The sequence below is a fragment of the Pan troglodytes genome, chromosome 16, assembly GCF_028858775.2.
Source record: "Pan troglodytes isolate AG18354 chromosome 16, NHGRI_mPanTro3-v2.0_pri, whole genome shotgun sequence".
Taxonomy (NCBI): Eukaryota; Metazoa; Chordata; class Mammalia; order Primates; family Hominidae; genus Pan; species Pan troglodytes.
Genome location: NC_072414.2, coordinates 75120157 through 75135292, shown reverse-complemented (window position 1 = coordinate 75135292; position 15136 = coordinate 75120157). Strand labels below are relative to the sequence as shown.

The 15136-nt window shown below is 43.7% G+C and overlaps 1 protein-coding gene across 19 annotated transcripts in view; it reads left to right on the top strand.

Annotated features, from left to right (window-relative positions):
- SH3GL3 (SH3 domain containing GRB2 like 3, endophilin A3) overlaps nt 1-15136 on the top strand; it is a 165198-nt gene that overhangs the window by 30434 nt on the left and 119628 nt on the right. For 4 of the 19 annotated variants that reach the window (XR_010151473.1, XR_008539644.2, XR_008539645.2 and 1 more), the window contains exon 1: nt 6594-6904. The exons of 10 other annotated variants lie outside the window; for them this stretch is intronic. Coding sequence is in view for 3 of the 9 variants with exons in the window: in XM_054667876.2 (XP_054523851.1) it covers nt 6836-6904 (69 nt within the window). In the remaining 6 variants the exon portion in view is untranslated. Of the gene's footprint in view, nt 1-6579; nt 6905-15136 lie in introns of those variants that run through there. 5 more of the 19 variants (XR_010151474.1, XR_010151475.1, XM_063794276.1 and 2 more) reach the window with 3 other exon arrangements.

Genomic DNA, 15136 nt, shown 5'->3' with positions numbered 1-15136 from the left:
AGAAAAGAACTGAGATCTGTGTTTTGAATCAAGAGCCTATTGTCATCTTTCTGTGTTTTAATGGCTTACTATATCTTGATGCAAAAGCTTCAGTGTTTACGAGGCTCCACTACTGATTGTATCTTTCAGCAATCTCAAATGACCCTCTTTAATCCCATTTTCTGCCTTCTTCTTATACTCAGAATGATACAAATATTACCCCCAATTTAATTTTTTCCTCACATTTGCCCTCATCTTTTGGTGTAATACTATGGTGTTACTTTAAAGGGTTTTTAAGGAGCAGGTAATTTATGTTTGAACCAATTTTGATTGTCTTTGCCTATTATTTATTGAGGAAATCGTACTATTGACACAGTGGTATGTCTGGTCATCTGCCATTTCGTTTTCCTTGTTTTTTGCTTTCAGTCCTGTCTTTACATTATCATTACATTTACTTTTATCTTGTACTTTTGTTTGGATCATAGTTATGCCATTTCTAATTCTAGTAGTGGATCCTATTAAGTTTTTAAAAAATCCGTATTAAATCTATATTTATGAAATTGCTGAAGTCAGTAAAAATAGTTTTTTTTTTCACTCTCCCTGATAGACAATCCCACATTTCTTTGTTTTGGTTGTTTTTTTGTATCTCTTTTCTTTTCTTCTATTTCCTGAGACATTTGGCAATCTAATCTAGAACGATTCAAGTCAGCATTTCACAAATAACCTCAGTGATTTTCTTTTGTGTTTCTCTTCATAATCCTGTTATGAATTATGCATGCATTTATATTAAACTTAGTTGATGCTCACTTTGCCATTTTGAGTTCTTAGGTTTTCCAGCTCTCTCTGACATGAAGCACATTTTCAAATACGTTCTTCAAGAAGCATACACCATATGTTTTCTGAGACTTTGCATATTTAAAACATTTTTTTTGATTGCCTTCTGTTGCGAACAACAATGTGTCTTAATATAGTAGTTTTAAAGTCACAAGTGTTTAAATATTAAAATGTAGATATTGATGCATTATCTTCCAAAACCTCCTGTTGGGGGTAAATATTGAGGCCATCCTGATTTGTATTCCCTTGCAGATAATCTCTCTGTCTCCTATTTTCTCACCTTTGAATTCTGATGACTCTTTATGTGTCCTTGAGACTAAAAAATGTCACCAGAACATGTCTATCAGTGAATCTCTTTCCATTAATTTTGCTTAATATATGATGAACCATGCAAACTGAAATCTGTTTTCAACTGAGGAAAGTGTTTTTTTCTGGTAAGTGCTTATTTATTGTTTGGATACTATTTGTGTGGGTTTTATTTTGGGATGAAATAGTTTTACATGGGTTGGATGTTTCTTCTGTGTTCCTTCATCTGTTAATGTAGGTGCCTCAACAAGTCTGGGGAAGAATAATGAAAAAGTGTTGTGTTCTTTGCGATGATTTTTGTTTTTAGGTAATTTTTTGCTCCATTTTTAAAGTATTTCTCCTCTTTTTCCATTGGCTGCATTTTTTAGCATTGTAAAGTGTGTGAAGTTTATTTATTCATTTATTTTTTTGAGGTGGGGTCTTGCTCTGTTGCCCAGGCTAGAGTACAGTGGCATGATCATGGCTCCCTGCAGCCTCCACCTTCCAGGCTCAAGCAATCCTCCTGCCTCAGCCTCCCAAGTCGCTGGAACTACAGGCGTATGCCACCACACCTAGCTAGTTTGGTTTTTGTTGGCATTTTTTTTTTTTATAGAGTCAGGGTCTCCCTATGTTGTCCAGGCTGGTCTCGAACTCCTGGGCTCAAGCCATCCTCCCGCCTTGGCCTCTCAGAGTGCTGAGATTACAGGCATGAGCCACCATGCCTGGCCGGAAGTTTACTTTTTACTGCCTACCATGTGGATTTGTTTTTTTAAATTTCTATTATGAGGAATTTTATACATACAGAAAACTAAAGAGAAAAATACTATGAATACCTCTACCCCATCACATAGATTAACAGGTATTAACATTTTGCCATCTTTGGTTTATCTTGTTTTATTCCTGAAGCATTTTAACAGACCACATAACATTTCATTCCCAATACTTCAGTATGCACATCTGAAAAATAAGGGCCTTTCTCTTAGGCCTTTCTCTAACCATGCTACCACTATCACATCTAACAATGATTTTTTATGTCCTCCAATGCCCAGCCTATATTCAAATTTCTCTAATATTCTCCAAATGTCTTTTATGGCCCGCCTGTATGAATCTGGATCTAACCAAAGACCATACATTGTATTTGATAGTTATGTCTCTTATACTGCTTTTTTTAAAATTCAAATTTACATAACATAAAGTTAGCCATTTTAAGATGAATAATTCAGTGGCATTTAGTACAGTCACAGTGTTGTACAATGATCATCTCTATCTAGTTCCAAAACATTTTCATCACCCCAAAGTAAAACCTCATACCCTTTAAGCAGTTACTCCTCATTTCCCACCCCACCCAGCTCCTGGGAATCACTAATTATCCTCTGCCTCTGTGGATTTACTTATTCTGGATATTTTATATGAATGGAATTGTACAATATGTGACCTTTTGTGTTTTGCTTCTTTTACTTAGCACAGTGTTTTTGATATTCATCCATATTGTAGCATGTATCAGTACTTTATTCCTTTTCATGGCTGTATAATATTCCATTGTCTAAATATACCATAATTTGTCTATTCATTTATCCTTTGTGGACATTTGGGTTTTTCTCCCCTTTGGTTATTGGGAATAGTGTTGCAATGAATACTTACCCTAGTCAGCTCAGACTGCTATAACAAAATACTGGAAACTGGGTGGCTTAAATAACAGATGTTTATTTTTCAGTTATGGAGGCTGGGAAGTCCAAGATCAAGGCACTGGAAAATTTGGCTCTTGGAAAGGGCCCGCTTCCTGGCTTGCAGATGGCTACCTTCTCCCTGTGTCTTCACATGGCAGAGAGAGAGAGAGAGAGCACTCTGGCCTCTCTTCCTCTTCTTTATAAGCACACCGGTCCCATCATGGGGTCCCTACACTTGTCCCTCTTCTAAACCTGATAACCTCCCCAAAGCCCTGCTTCCAAATACAACCACATTAGGAGTTAGAGCTTCAACAAATGAATTTGGGAGGACATAAACGTTCAGTCCATACAATACTCATGTACAAGTATTTGCGTCATATTTTCAATTATTTGGGGTATATACCCTGAGTGGAATTGCTGGGTTATTCTTAAATGTTTTAATCTTGAAGAATTTTTAACCGGTTTACCTGTTTTTTTTTTAATCTTTCTTGTTCCTTCTTGTTCTTTTCCTGCAATGACATCAATTTGATAACATGACTAGTTCAGTCGTCCCATCTTTTGGCTTGGCCTAATTGTTTCCTCTTGTTCTTCTTCAGTATGTTCCTCTGTGCCTTGCATGTCTTATAATTTGGGTACCATGTTTTTATTTTCTCTGCAGTCTCTTTTTTCCGTCTGTTTACTGTTTGATATATTTGCCTCTTCTGTTTGGTATGTGGACTATTTTGGGGGAATGTGCCCTTATTTTCTGTTGGGAACCCAAAGAAGTTTCTATACTTTCCTGCAATAAATCTATGTGCAAGAATGTTTTTGTTCTTTTTTTTGAGGAACGGTTTCTGTCCTCTTATGCTTCAAATTCTGGTCATAGGCATCAGACTGTTGTGTTTCTCCTTCCTCATCTGTGAATAGACCTAGTGTTGGCACACAGATGTGATACACTGGCCATTTGCAGTGTACCACTGACCCTGGCACAATGCGTTCTCATATCTGAGGCCAGGGGCTGAGCTGGTGGCACCACCAATGGGACATTCCTAGTCTGTGGCCCCATCCCAGGAAACTCTTTTTGGCTGACATAGTTTTTCTCTTCTCTCACTATCCATTTTTTTTTTCTTTCTTTTTTTAATTTTCTTTTCTTTTTCTTTTTCTTTTTCTTTTTTTTTTTCCTGAGACGGAGTCTTGCTGTGTCGCCTGGCTGGAGTGCAGTGGTGCGATCTCAGCTCACTGCAACCTTCGCCTCCTGGGTTCAAGCGATTCCCCTGCCTCAGCCTCCCGAGTAGCTGGGATTACAGGCACATGCCACCAAGCCCGGCTAATTTTTTTTTGTATTTTAGTAGAGATGGGTTTCACCATGTTGGCCAATATGGTCTCGATCTCCTGACCTCGTGATCTGCCTGCCTCAGCCTCCCAGAGTGCTGGGATTACAGGTGTGAGCCACTGTGCCCAGCCTCTTCTCTCACTATCCGTTTCTGACAAATGAAAAAAATGGATGTGGGTCCTGCAGAACCTGAGGCCAGCTCTAACCAGTCTTTCATGGATGCATACACCTGCCTGCAGGCGCTGCTCCCAGGTGAGGAGGTTGCATGCCTCAGAATGCAGTTAGCCTGGGCATCTGTGCACCAGGCTGAGTTCCTGCCTAGGAGCTGCAGATTTATGATGAATGCAGAACTAAAGTTATTGAGGAGACCAAGAGACTTGACCTGGGAGTGCTTATGTGGTTTGGATGGGATTCCTTGAGGCTTTTGTGGAGGAGCAGTCCGTGGAGTCAGGGTGTCCGTGGTTCACTGTTAGCCCATATGGTGCTCTTTGTATGAGTTAGAAAAATACGCCTCTTCCTCAACACACTTTACTTTCATGCGGGGGAAAACTCTCCTATCCTGAGTTGGTTAGAGCTGGTGATTTGACAGCCGCCTGCTGGAAAATTGTATGGTAAGTACACAAATCTGCTTCAGGAGGGTGTGCTCCCTTCCATGTGGCACAGTTGTCACCCCCTGCCCAGCTGCCTCTGCAGCCACTTTGGGTTTTGTGGCTGATGTTCACTAGCCACTGACTATACATCTGAATTTCTTCCTGTCAGTAGATCCTTCTGATTTGGGCATATGGTCAACTTTTTATTTTTCATAACTCTTGCTACCCCTTTCCTCCATTTTTATTAGTTTTCATGGGGACTTAAGTGAGCATCCAGGCACTGTTACTGATCTGTCTGCCTGACCCAGAAGACCATGTTGGCTTTTGGACAAAGATCCTGGATAGTTCTGAAGCTATGATGCTGTGCACCAGGGTTGAATGGGGGTCCTGAGAGTCCAGCATTGCTTGTGCTAGCAGCTCATAGCAGCTTAGCTTGTGTAGCAGAATGGGTGCCTTGTAATAGATAGCCATCTGCTTTTCAGTTTATGGAAGGCTTCGTTTCTTCTGACGGCATTCTGACAGGCAGGTGTTACATCTTTTGTGACTCCAAGGTTATGAGGCTGGTTCTTGGGTTTGATTCTGGGAATCATGCTCATTGATCTGCTTTTCCTAATCATGTCAGTGAATACTTACACGTGAAGAAAACTCAAGCTGCACAGTAAAGCTAAAGGAAGAAGGTAAAAACCACCTCAAATTTCCGTGATACAGGAAAAACTGCTGTGAACCTCCACTTCCCCATCCTGGTCCCATTTCCTGTTTCCACCCTCATCCAGTTTGCTTTTCCAGGATCTTTACTGCTTCCTTTGATGGGGGTAACGACTCTCCCTAACCACCCCACCTCCTGTGGGAACTGTTACCCCATCCATAGCCAGTATTTGATAGCCCAAGGGCAGGTTTATGTATTTGCAAACGACATTATTCTTCTATAACTAAAAATGTAAAGATGCTTTCGTATTAAATAGTCCAGTGTCCCTAGGGCACAATGCTTTTGGATTTCATCGTGCTTCTGCTTTGTGATCTTGGGAAAGTCACTAACCCCTCTGGGCCTCTATCTCTATTTAAAAGGAAGAGGCTGAACCAAAATGCCCTTTCCAAGTGAAAGCAAGTGGGGAAGTTAGACCTATTTAGGGAATAGAGAACAGCCTGTGGGACAGGTTTGTGCTTATTGTTGGTGCAGTTTAGTAGGAATTGTCAGAAGCTGATAGATAGATAGATAATAGATAGATAGATAGATAATAGATAGATGATTGATAGATGATAGATAGATGACAGATAGATGATAGATTATAAATTGATGATTGAGAGATCGATAGATAGATAGATAAAAGGGAACCAAATACTGTCTCTGTGGCCTGGGCATTTTTGCCAGGCAGGGGGAATCGCATCGTTGGTGACAGAGTTGTATGGCCCACAGAGGCCAGCTAAGAGATTGGGAGAAGGTTGTTGACCTTGTGTGGGAACCAACCTCAGGGGGATGGATGAGATTGGGGCCCCTTAGGGGTCTCCGCTCTTGGCGTTTGGACTCCCCTTCTCTGTGGGTCTAAGCTGGCTTCTTTCTGCTGTGGGATTGTGTTAACACTGCCCCTTTAGTGATTTTGCGTTTTTTTTTTCTTTTTTTCCACTGACCCTCATTAGCAGAGGTTTTGCTCTTACACACTGCATTGTCCCAGTGACTTCTTATATGCCAGTCACTGGTGGGTAAATGCCAGAGGGACACTGAGGGCTCATCAGGAGGGCTCAGCCTCCTCTCAGAGAGGAAGCCAAGGTGGCCAGATTACAATTTGTTTTTTCTGGTAAATGTCATGGGTAGGAAATGTTATTTGTGAGTCTGAAATATCCACCAAGGGCAGAGGGTGCCCTGAAGACAAACAGGAATTGAGTGCTCATTTTCTTGGCCCTGAAGTGATGCGTTGCCTCTGTGATGTCACAGTTGGCCCCCCTACAACCTAGTTCAGCCTGGCACAGTATATGATGGTGGTCACTGGCTTTCTATCTGGGCAGGATAGCACCTGCACATCAGGGAAAACAGACCAAGCTCTCACAAGGGCAATATCATCCTTTGGAATTTGTTCACTTTTAATTACAGGAGCTTTTAAGTGAATAAGACCATTTTCCCAATGAGCAGTGTCATAAACATTGAGGACTCTCTTAAATCAGAAGATGAATGAATGGATGGAATCTTTGCTGGGATAATATGCAATCAAGCTAATAGGTGCCTTACCTGGACCTCCCAACAGGTAATAAATGGGAAAATGTTAAGGGGGAGTGGTTGGGGAAGAACAGTAAACTTGGAAAAGCCATTCTCATCAGCACAGAAGCACTGAAAGAAGGTACGGATCTTCATGGTGAAAAGTGGGAAGCCTTGTATTAGCAAGGAGTGATGATTGACAAAGACCTAAGGTCTAATGTCTAATGTGTGCTGGGGAGAGTCCGAGAATCCTGTGGGTACAGAGAAAAGTAAGACATTAGAAGTCCTTATGTGTGTTTTGGAGACAGAGTCCCTAAGCTCACCTGGTCAGTAAGTGTCTCTTGAATGAGTGAATTGGACAGTGCGGACTCCATTCTGCAAAAAGTTTGATTGGAGGCAAGTGGAAAGGACCTTGGAAAATTAACCAAAATACAATGAAGCTCTTTCCTAAATACCAGTGGCTAAAGAACTTCAACATGTCAGTGTTGTATGAAATACTTCATTGGACTGAATTGTCCTCTGAATTTAATGTTAGCATTCCCTCAAGAGTCTTGGCTTTCTTTTTTTGCCTGCACTGTCTGCATTACAGTGCAGTAAGGCAGACTTTTCTTGTGAAGTGGTATGGATAAGATTTAGAGTATCTGAACACCTCTCTGCTTTGGAATTCGTGGTAGCTAAAGTGTAAATAGATTCACACATCTGACATTCAAAGTCAGGAATTCACGTGGTCTTGCACTGTTCTGGTGTGCAAGTTGGTTTCAGAAGGGGCTTGGTGTTTGAAAGGTGCTGTAAGGAGTGGGAGAATCAATGCCATCTTCAGATGTTTGTTCCAAGTCACAAGCAAACCCTGCTTGAAATCTGCTGGCAAGGCCTTTGAGTCACACAGAGCCTGACTTGTTCACTTTGTGTTTGTCCAGCTTCCATGGCATGTGGAAGAAGTTGGTCGGCTTGGGAATATGCTGAATCAAGCAACATAACCAACCAATGAGAGGGGGCTTAAGCTTCTTTCAAGCTGGGCAAACCTTTAGTAGTTAGAAGCCCATACTTCCTATGTGGTGGTATAGGAAGGACACAGACTTACCTGTAGGTTTCTTGCCAAAAAATAGAATTGCGATCTGATCAATCTTCCAACTATTTATAGAAAGTACGGGCCAGGCTTGGTGGCTCATGCCTGTAACCCCAGCACTTTGGGAGGCCTAGGCCGGCAGATCACGAGGTCAGGAGATCAAGACCATCCTGGGCAACACGGTGAAACCCCGTCTCTACTAAAAATACAAAAATTAGCTGGTTGTGGTGGCACGCGCCTGTAATCCCAGCTACTCGGGAGGCTGAGGCAGGAGAATTGCTTGAACCTGGGAATCGGAGGTTGCAGTGAGCCAAGATCGCCACTGTACTGCAGCCTGGTGACAGAGCAAGACTCCCTCTCAAAAGAAAAAAAAAAAAAAAAAAAGAAAGTATGGACGATAGGGGTTCATATCAAACAACACTATGGGAATGAAGTCCATCGGATTTAGAATGTGGAAATACTAAAAGATGCCACACCACATTTCTTCAGTAAATACATGGAAAAAAAAAAAAGACGGGGGAAGTGGTGTTAATGAAAGAAACTTTGAAGGGACTGTGGCAGATGCAATTGATGTTCTGCCTACCTTCACTCCACTTCTACCTCTATAGCTTGCTGGAGGCTGTGTGCCAGGAACACCTGTGACCCTTTCCCCTAGGGCATTTATTCTGTCCCCAAGATTACACATGGTAAGCAGAGCAGAGTGCCCGAGAATTAATGGCCTAGAGAGTTAATGTCTCTGGAAGCAGTGCTCAGCCAAAGATGAGTGGAAAGCTGGTGGACAAATACCCCAGCTTCCTTCCTTCTATCCCCCAGGGTTGGGAAAACTCTCAGTGGTGCCCCACACTGTTTTCCAGAGTTGCCCAGAGAGACTGAGCTTCATTTGCCCCCAGCAGTAATGAACCCTTTGTTGGTGGTCCTCCCACTGCCTCACTTTCCGGCTCCCCTACCAGTTTCACTGGGGTCACCTCCCAAATAAACCATTTGCACTGAAATCATTGCCCCAGGATCTGTTTCTGGGGGAAACCAAAGTAGGACAGGGACAAATCAATCCGTGGAACAAGTGAACCTTATTTCCATCTGGATTCAAACAACCCATCTGCCAAAAGGCACTTATGAGTTAAATGTGGAAACATGATCATAGATGGGATATTAGATGATTTTAAATAATCGTTCTTTAATTTCTTTAGGTTTGATTGTTGTTTCTTGGTGTTTTTTTTAAAAAAGAGTGCTTATCTGCTAGAGATCCACATTGCAGTATTTACAAATGAGATGATACGATGTCTGTGGTTTGCTTTAAAATAATCCAGTGGTGGTGGTGGAGGTGGAGGGGCACCAAGGAGGGGATCCGGGGACTATAAGGTGGGCAAAACTTTAATAACTGTTGAAGCTGGGTGATGGGGACATGGCAGTTCATTACACAGGTTTTGTGGTGTATTTAAAATCTTTCATAGTAAAATGTTAAAGAAAACAAAAAAAAGCACATGTACACCTTTCTGGTCTCCCTCCTCTTCCCAGCCATGTTACCGTGACACATCAGCTCTGTCTTGGGGATCAGTGGCTCAGCAAGTGAGTCCTTAGTGTCTCAGTTCATGGCCCTCCTCCATGCTGGTGGCCTTCACCTCCTCCATTGCATCCATCCATCCCGTAGCCAGACTGGAGCCTTTGGCATCACCCAGACCTGCTTTAACCTGAGTTCTTAAATTCCATCCTGTGAGCTCCTGCCCTGAGTGATTCCTCTGGTTCTATTGCAGCAACTTTCCAATCTGTAACCCGCCATGCAATCATAACCCACGTGGTCTTGACTGTTAAGTACCAGAACTGCTGGGCGGGAGGGAGGGTGAGCCTGGAGACAGAGGTCAGGCCAGGTTGTGGGCCTTCTCCTGTAAAGAGTCTTCAGCAATTCTAGTGGGATATCCAAGAGGTTGTTGTGACTTTGGCCTTGGCCAAACACCCCAGGGGTGTTATAATTGGGGGGTGGGCAGCCACTGGGAGAGGAAGTGCCACCATGGCTCTAAGTGGAAGAATAGAAACTTCAATCGGGAGGGATCCAGTACGGGAAGAGTTCAGTTCTCAGGGAGAGAGGGTTGGAGAAAGCCTGAGTCGTTGTTAGGGCATTAGCCAAATGGCCAGGACTTTTCCAGAGGGAAGCTGGGATATAATCAGGAAACTAGGGCAGGAGGCTAATTCTGCATACTGGATGCATGGGCCAGGTTCAGGTGGGTCTCCTGCCCAAGGCTTGCCACAGGTATGCCAGGCTTTGGGCGGCAGGAGGAATGGCAGAGCTCAGCCACTGGAGGGAATGAGCCTGTGCCCATGGGGCTAGTTTCTGATGGGCTTGGTCACTGGAACAGGTTGGGTGAGGGTGGCCATGGAGAACCTGCAGGCTGAAGATCTTTTATATTTGGCTTATTTATTGAGAGGTCTCAGCTCTGCACATACATAAGAATTGGTTTTATTTTTGCTAATCACTGCTTTCCACTGTGCTGAAGCAAGTTCTTCTCTCCTTCTGTGGAGTAGGACTCTTGAGGATCCTTTGACCAGGGCCATGTATTTCCTGTCATGGTTAAGTTTTAAAACCTTTTTATTTCTGTATGACTTAGTCCCCCCCCTTTTTTTTTTTTTGAGGTGAGTCTTGCTCTGTCACCCAGGCTGGAGTGCAATGGTGTCATCTTGGCTCACTGCAACCGCTGCCTCCCGGGTTCAAGCGATTCTCCTGCCTCAGGCTCCTGAGTAGCTGGGACAACAGGTGTGTGCCACTGTGTCCAGCTAATTTTTGTACTTTTAGTAGAGATGAGGTTTCACCATGTTGGCCAGGCTGGTCTCGAACTCCTGGCCTCAAGTGATTCGCCTGCCTCCGCCTCCCCAGTGTGCTGGGATTACAGGTGTGACCCACCGCACCTGGCTGCTTTTTGTTTTTAAAATATCAGTTTCCAACCTGATTGACAGTTTGTCCTCAACAGCATGGGCAGAGATGGGATCCTGGCTGCTGGTAGCGGAAGAGGGTGCTGTGGTCAGGCTCTGTGCACCTCCTCCCTCTCCCCCTTCCAGATGCTTCTTCCCTTGGTGCTGGGCACAGGAAGGACAGCTGGAGAGGCTTAGTTCTATGTGTCTTCCACCTGCGGAGGGTGTATGGGGGTTCCTGGTCTTGCTGTGGTCCCCCTGGTTCTGTCTGTTGCTGGTGTGGCACCTGTGTCTTCCTGTGGTCTCATCTGTGGTATATAATCCCACCCTCTTTTCCTGGTGCTATTTCCCTTACCCTTGAAGCTGCCTGGACAGGCCATGGCTCCTCTCCTGCTGCTCTCCCAACCTGAACCTTCTTGTTGACTCGGAAACCACTGGAGTCTTCTTTCATACCCTCTGAGGGCCATAGAGAATGGTATTCCCTCACTGAAGGCAACTCTAGTCTTTGCAAGTGGTTTTCTTGGAGTCCCTCGGAATTGGCTTTGAGAAAGGGAAAGCATCCTCATCGGTTTCCCATGAGAATGTGAGGGAATAAGAAAAGTAGCTAATAGGCCAGATGTGGTGGCTCATGCCTATAATCTCAGCATTTTGGGAGGCTGAGGTGGGCGAATCACTTGAGGTCAGGAGTTCAAGACCAGGCTGGCCAAAATGGTAAAACCCTGTCTCTACCAAAAATATAAAGAAGTTAGCTGGGCGTGGTGATGCACACCTGAAGTCCTAGCTACTTGGGAGGCTGAGGCAGGAGAATTGCTTGAACCCAGGAGGCGGAGGTTGCAGTGAGCCAAGATTGCACCACTGCACTCCAGCCTGGGTGACAGACTGAGACTCGGTCTCAAAAGAAAAAAAAATGTGGCACTAAACATCTTTTTCCATGTTAAGGTTGTCTGTCTGTATTTAGGAATGGACTTTCCTTATGATAGACTCCACTCTGTGATGTGAAATTTGTACATCAAAGGATTTCAACAATTCTAAGTACAAATTTTTATATGTGTGTGTGTTTGTATGTGTGTATGTGTAGTACAGTTTTAATTGCTCCCATGATACATAGTCATTAGAGAAAAGCCTTGTTAAAAAAAAAAAGGAGCAGGGAGGAGAAAGGAGGCAAAGAAACACGGATATGGATTTGCGTCTTCCATTTGCCTTGAATTGAATTTAATGTCATTAAAAAACCCATTGGCCAGGTGCAGTAGCTCATGCCTATAATCCCAGAACTTTGGGAGGCCAGGGCGGGAGGATCACTTGAGGCCAGGAGTTGGAGACCAGCCTGGCCAACATTGCAAAACCCCCTCTACTAAAAATACAAAAATTAGCCAGGCGTGGTGGTGCATGTGCCTGTAGTCTCAGCTACTCAGGAGGCCGAGGTGGGAGAATTGCTTGAACCCAGGAAGTGGAGGTTGCAATGAGCTGAGATTGTGCCACTGCACTCCAGCCTGGGCAACAGAGTGAGATTATGTCTCAAAAAAGAAAAAAAAAAAAAGAAAAGTAGCTAATACTTACACAGTGCAGTTCTAAGAATGTTAAATATTTCAATTGATTTAATCCTTGTGATAACCATTTGGAGTAGACATTAGCCTCATTTTATGGACTAGAGTGGATATATATAGCCCTACATCACACGGTTTATAAGTTGGCAGATCCAGGACTTGAACCTTGTCTTTCTGGCTTAGGTGTTACATGTCACTCTTGTCACGCTGAGGGGTCCTTCTTTTCCTCTCTTTATATTGATTTCCTCTCTTATATTGACTGAATGGGAGGCAGGGGAGTGGTAAGGGCAGGGGACCAGTTTTGACACCTCTTGGAAAGTTGTGCTGTAGTAGCTGGCATCATGGCTAGAAACTTGTCGGTTACTCTGACTGTGGACTATTGTGAGCTTTCAGTCATTAGCTTTGGACCTTAGCTGTGATTCCAGGTCAGGAGGAAAGTTCCACTCAACTTGCTATTTCTCATCTAGCTCGGCAGTGTTGAGAGGCCTGGCTCTTTTCCTGAAGCTCTTTTCCCCAAGCTGGATATCTTAGGACTTCTCTTCCTTTCCTGCCTGCCCAGATCCCATGCAGGGCAGCTCCCTTTCTCACAGACCTCTGCAAACCCCTCCCTCCACTATCTTTCCTATGTCTTCTGCCAACCTCAAGCCCTGGAGCCCTCTAACATCTGTCTTCTCTGCTATACAGGGGCTGCCAGGAACTGCTGGAGAAAATCTTATAATTGTGCTGGTGTTACATATTTATGGCTTCAGCTTCAAGATAAGTCACTAATCCTTTATTATGTTCTCAAATGGCTTCCTCTTCCACTCTTTGTCGTGGCTCTTGAAGACCCGTTACAGCCCCAAGACCCCATGGTAGTAGTCCTACCTTCTTGCCCCTCGTCTTCACGCTCTCCTTTACTGACACTTACCTTGAGGTTATCTACCGGGACATCTAGAGCCTATTGTTCGAGGAATGCAGTCTTGCAAGCCTACTCTGGACCCGAGCAGCTGACCTTTTCTTCCACGCCCCCCTTCTCGCTATCTCTTTTACCAATAAATATGGAGGGCTATGTAAAGCTCAGGGCCCTTGTCCACTAGAGGCAAGGTGCCACCTGACCCCTTCTTCCAAGCATATTTTTTTGTCTCTTATCTTTAGTCCCACATTCATCCTCCTTTGTTCAGTCCCCTAAGGTCCGTGCAGGTTACAATTAAGCAAGTTGGCCTCTTGTTTAAATCCTCCCCTTGACTCTCTCTCCCCTTAGACCTCCCCTGTCTCACTCTTTTCTTCATTGCTGGACTTTTAGAAAGCATATCTCTACCCACTGCTTTCACTTCCTGATCATGTATCACTGTCAACCAATGTAATCTATTGTCCCCTCCATCACACAATGGATCTACTTCAGTTAAGTTACCAACATCTTCCTAAAAGATGAATCCAGCAGGCATTTGTGTCTTTATTTTTGACAACTCTGCTCTGTTGTGGATTTTGACCATCTCCTTCTGGAAACATCGTCTACTATGATTCCTACCACACCACGGCTGGTTAAACTTTTAACTCTCTGTTCACTATGTTTTATTTTCCAGCCTCTCTTTCTCTGTCCAACTTTTTAAAATCAGTGATCACGAGGAGTTTGCTCTTGGTCATCTAGTCTTTTCACTCAGTTGATGTTTTGTGTATGATACCATGACTCTCATGATAACCCATTTGGTCACCTGTTCATAATTCCTGTCCTGACATTTCTCCTGAGCTTTAGGCAGCCTATCTGGACAGCTCTACTTGGACACCCCCACACACCTCAAATTAGTTTTCAAAAAATATATTTTTTAAGTCCATCCAAACATTTTCATCACTCCAATTTACTAGAAACTATAAAACCAGCCTTCATCTTTGGGCATAGCACTCTGGAGCTGATTACTTCCCCTTCAATCCTGACTCCTCTCTTGATTAGCTGGGTGAGCTTGGGCAAGTAATACACTTTCCATGTGTCTTAGTTTCTGGAAATTAAGCATATCTTCCTTAAAGGATGGACATGAAGATAAAATTAGATAATAAAGGCAAAGCTCTTGGCAAAGGGCTCAATATGTAGTAACTTCCACCAAATGCTGTGTTTTGTTATTGTTGCCATTATTCTATTCATCATTCATTCAACGCTTCTGAGTATCCTCAGTGATTCACTTGGCATTGTGCTAGGGACTCACTCCACACCCTTATCTCTCTACGTATGTAGATTTTTACCTCTTAAGTGCTCTAAGATCTGTCAATCTCTCTCTGCACCACCATCACTCCTCAGGGTGGGGCCACATTACTTATTATCTACACTGCCACCTCTCCCACCTATTTTCTCTCCTGCTCCAGGCCATCTTCCTCACTGTGGCCAGAGGGATCTTCCTAAAACAGGAATGGTCACCCCCTACTGAAAATCCTTCAGTGGCCCTTCAGTATAAACTTGTACTGCTTCCATGTTGTCAAGCCCTTGTGTCTGCTGGCCTAGCTCTAGCCATCTGGAGCTACTTGGAAGTTTCCACACTATGCCCTGTTGGGTTATCCCTTTGGACCAGGTCCATGTTCTTCCTTCTGCTGAAATAAGCTTCTCCTCCACCTCCTTCTATTGTCCTCCTGGTGTTTTGCTTTCTCCTCCTTTAAGATTCTGTTGAAGCATTACCTGCTGCTGTAAAAATTTTAGGAATTTTTACCCCTGTTTCCTTCCTCTTCCCCCACCTGCTGAGGTGGGGGATGGGTTGCTTTGTTCTCCGTGTTCTTACAGCATTTTATACATATCTTGCCTCTCATG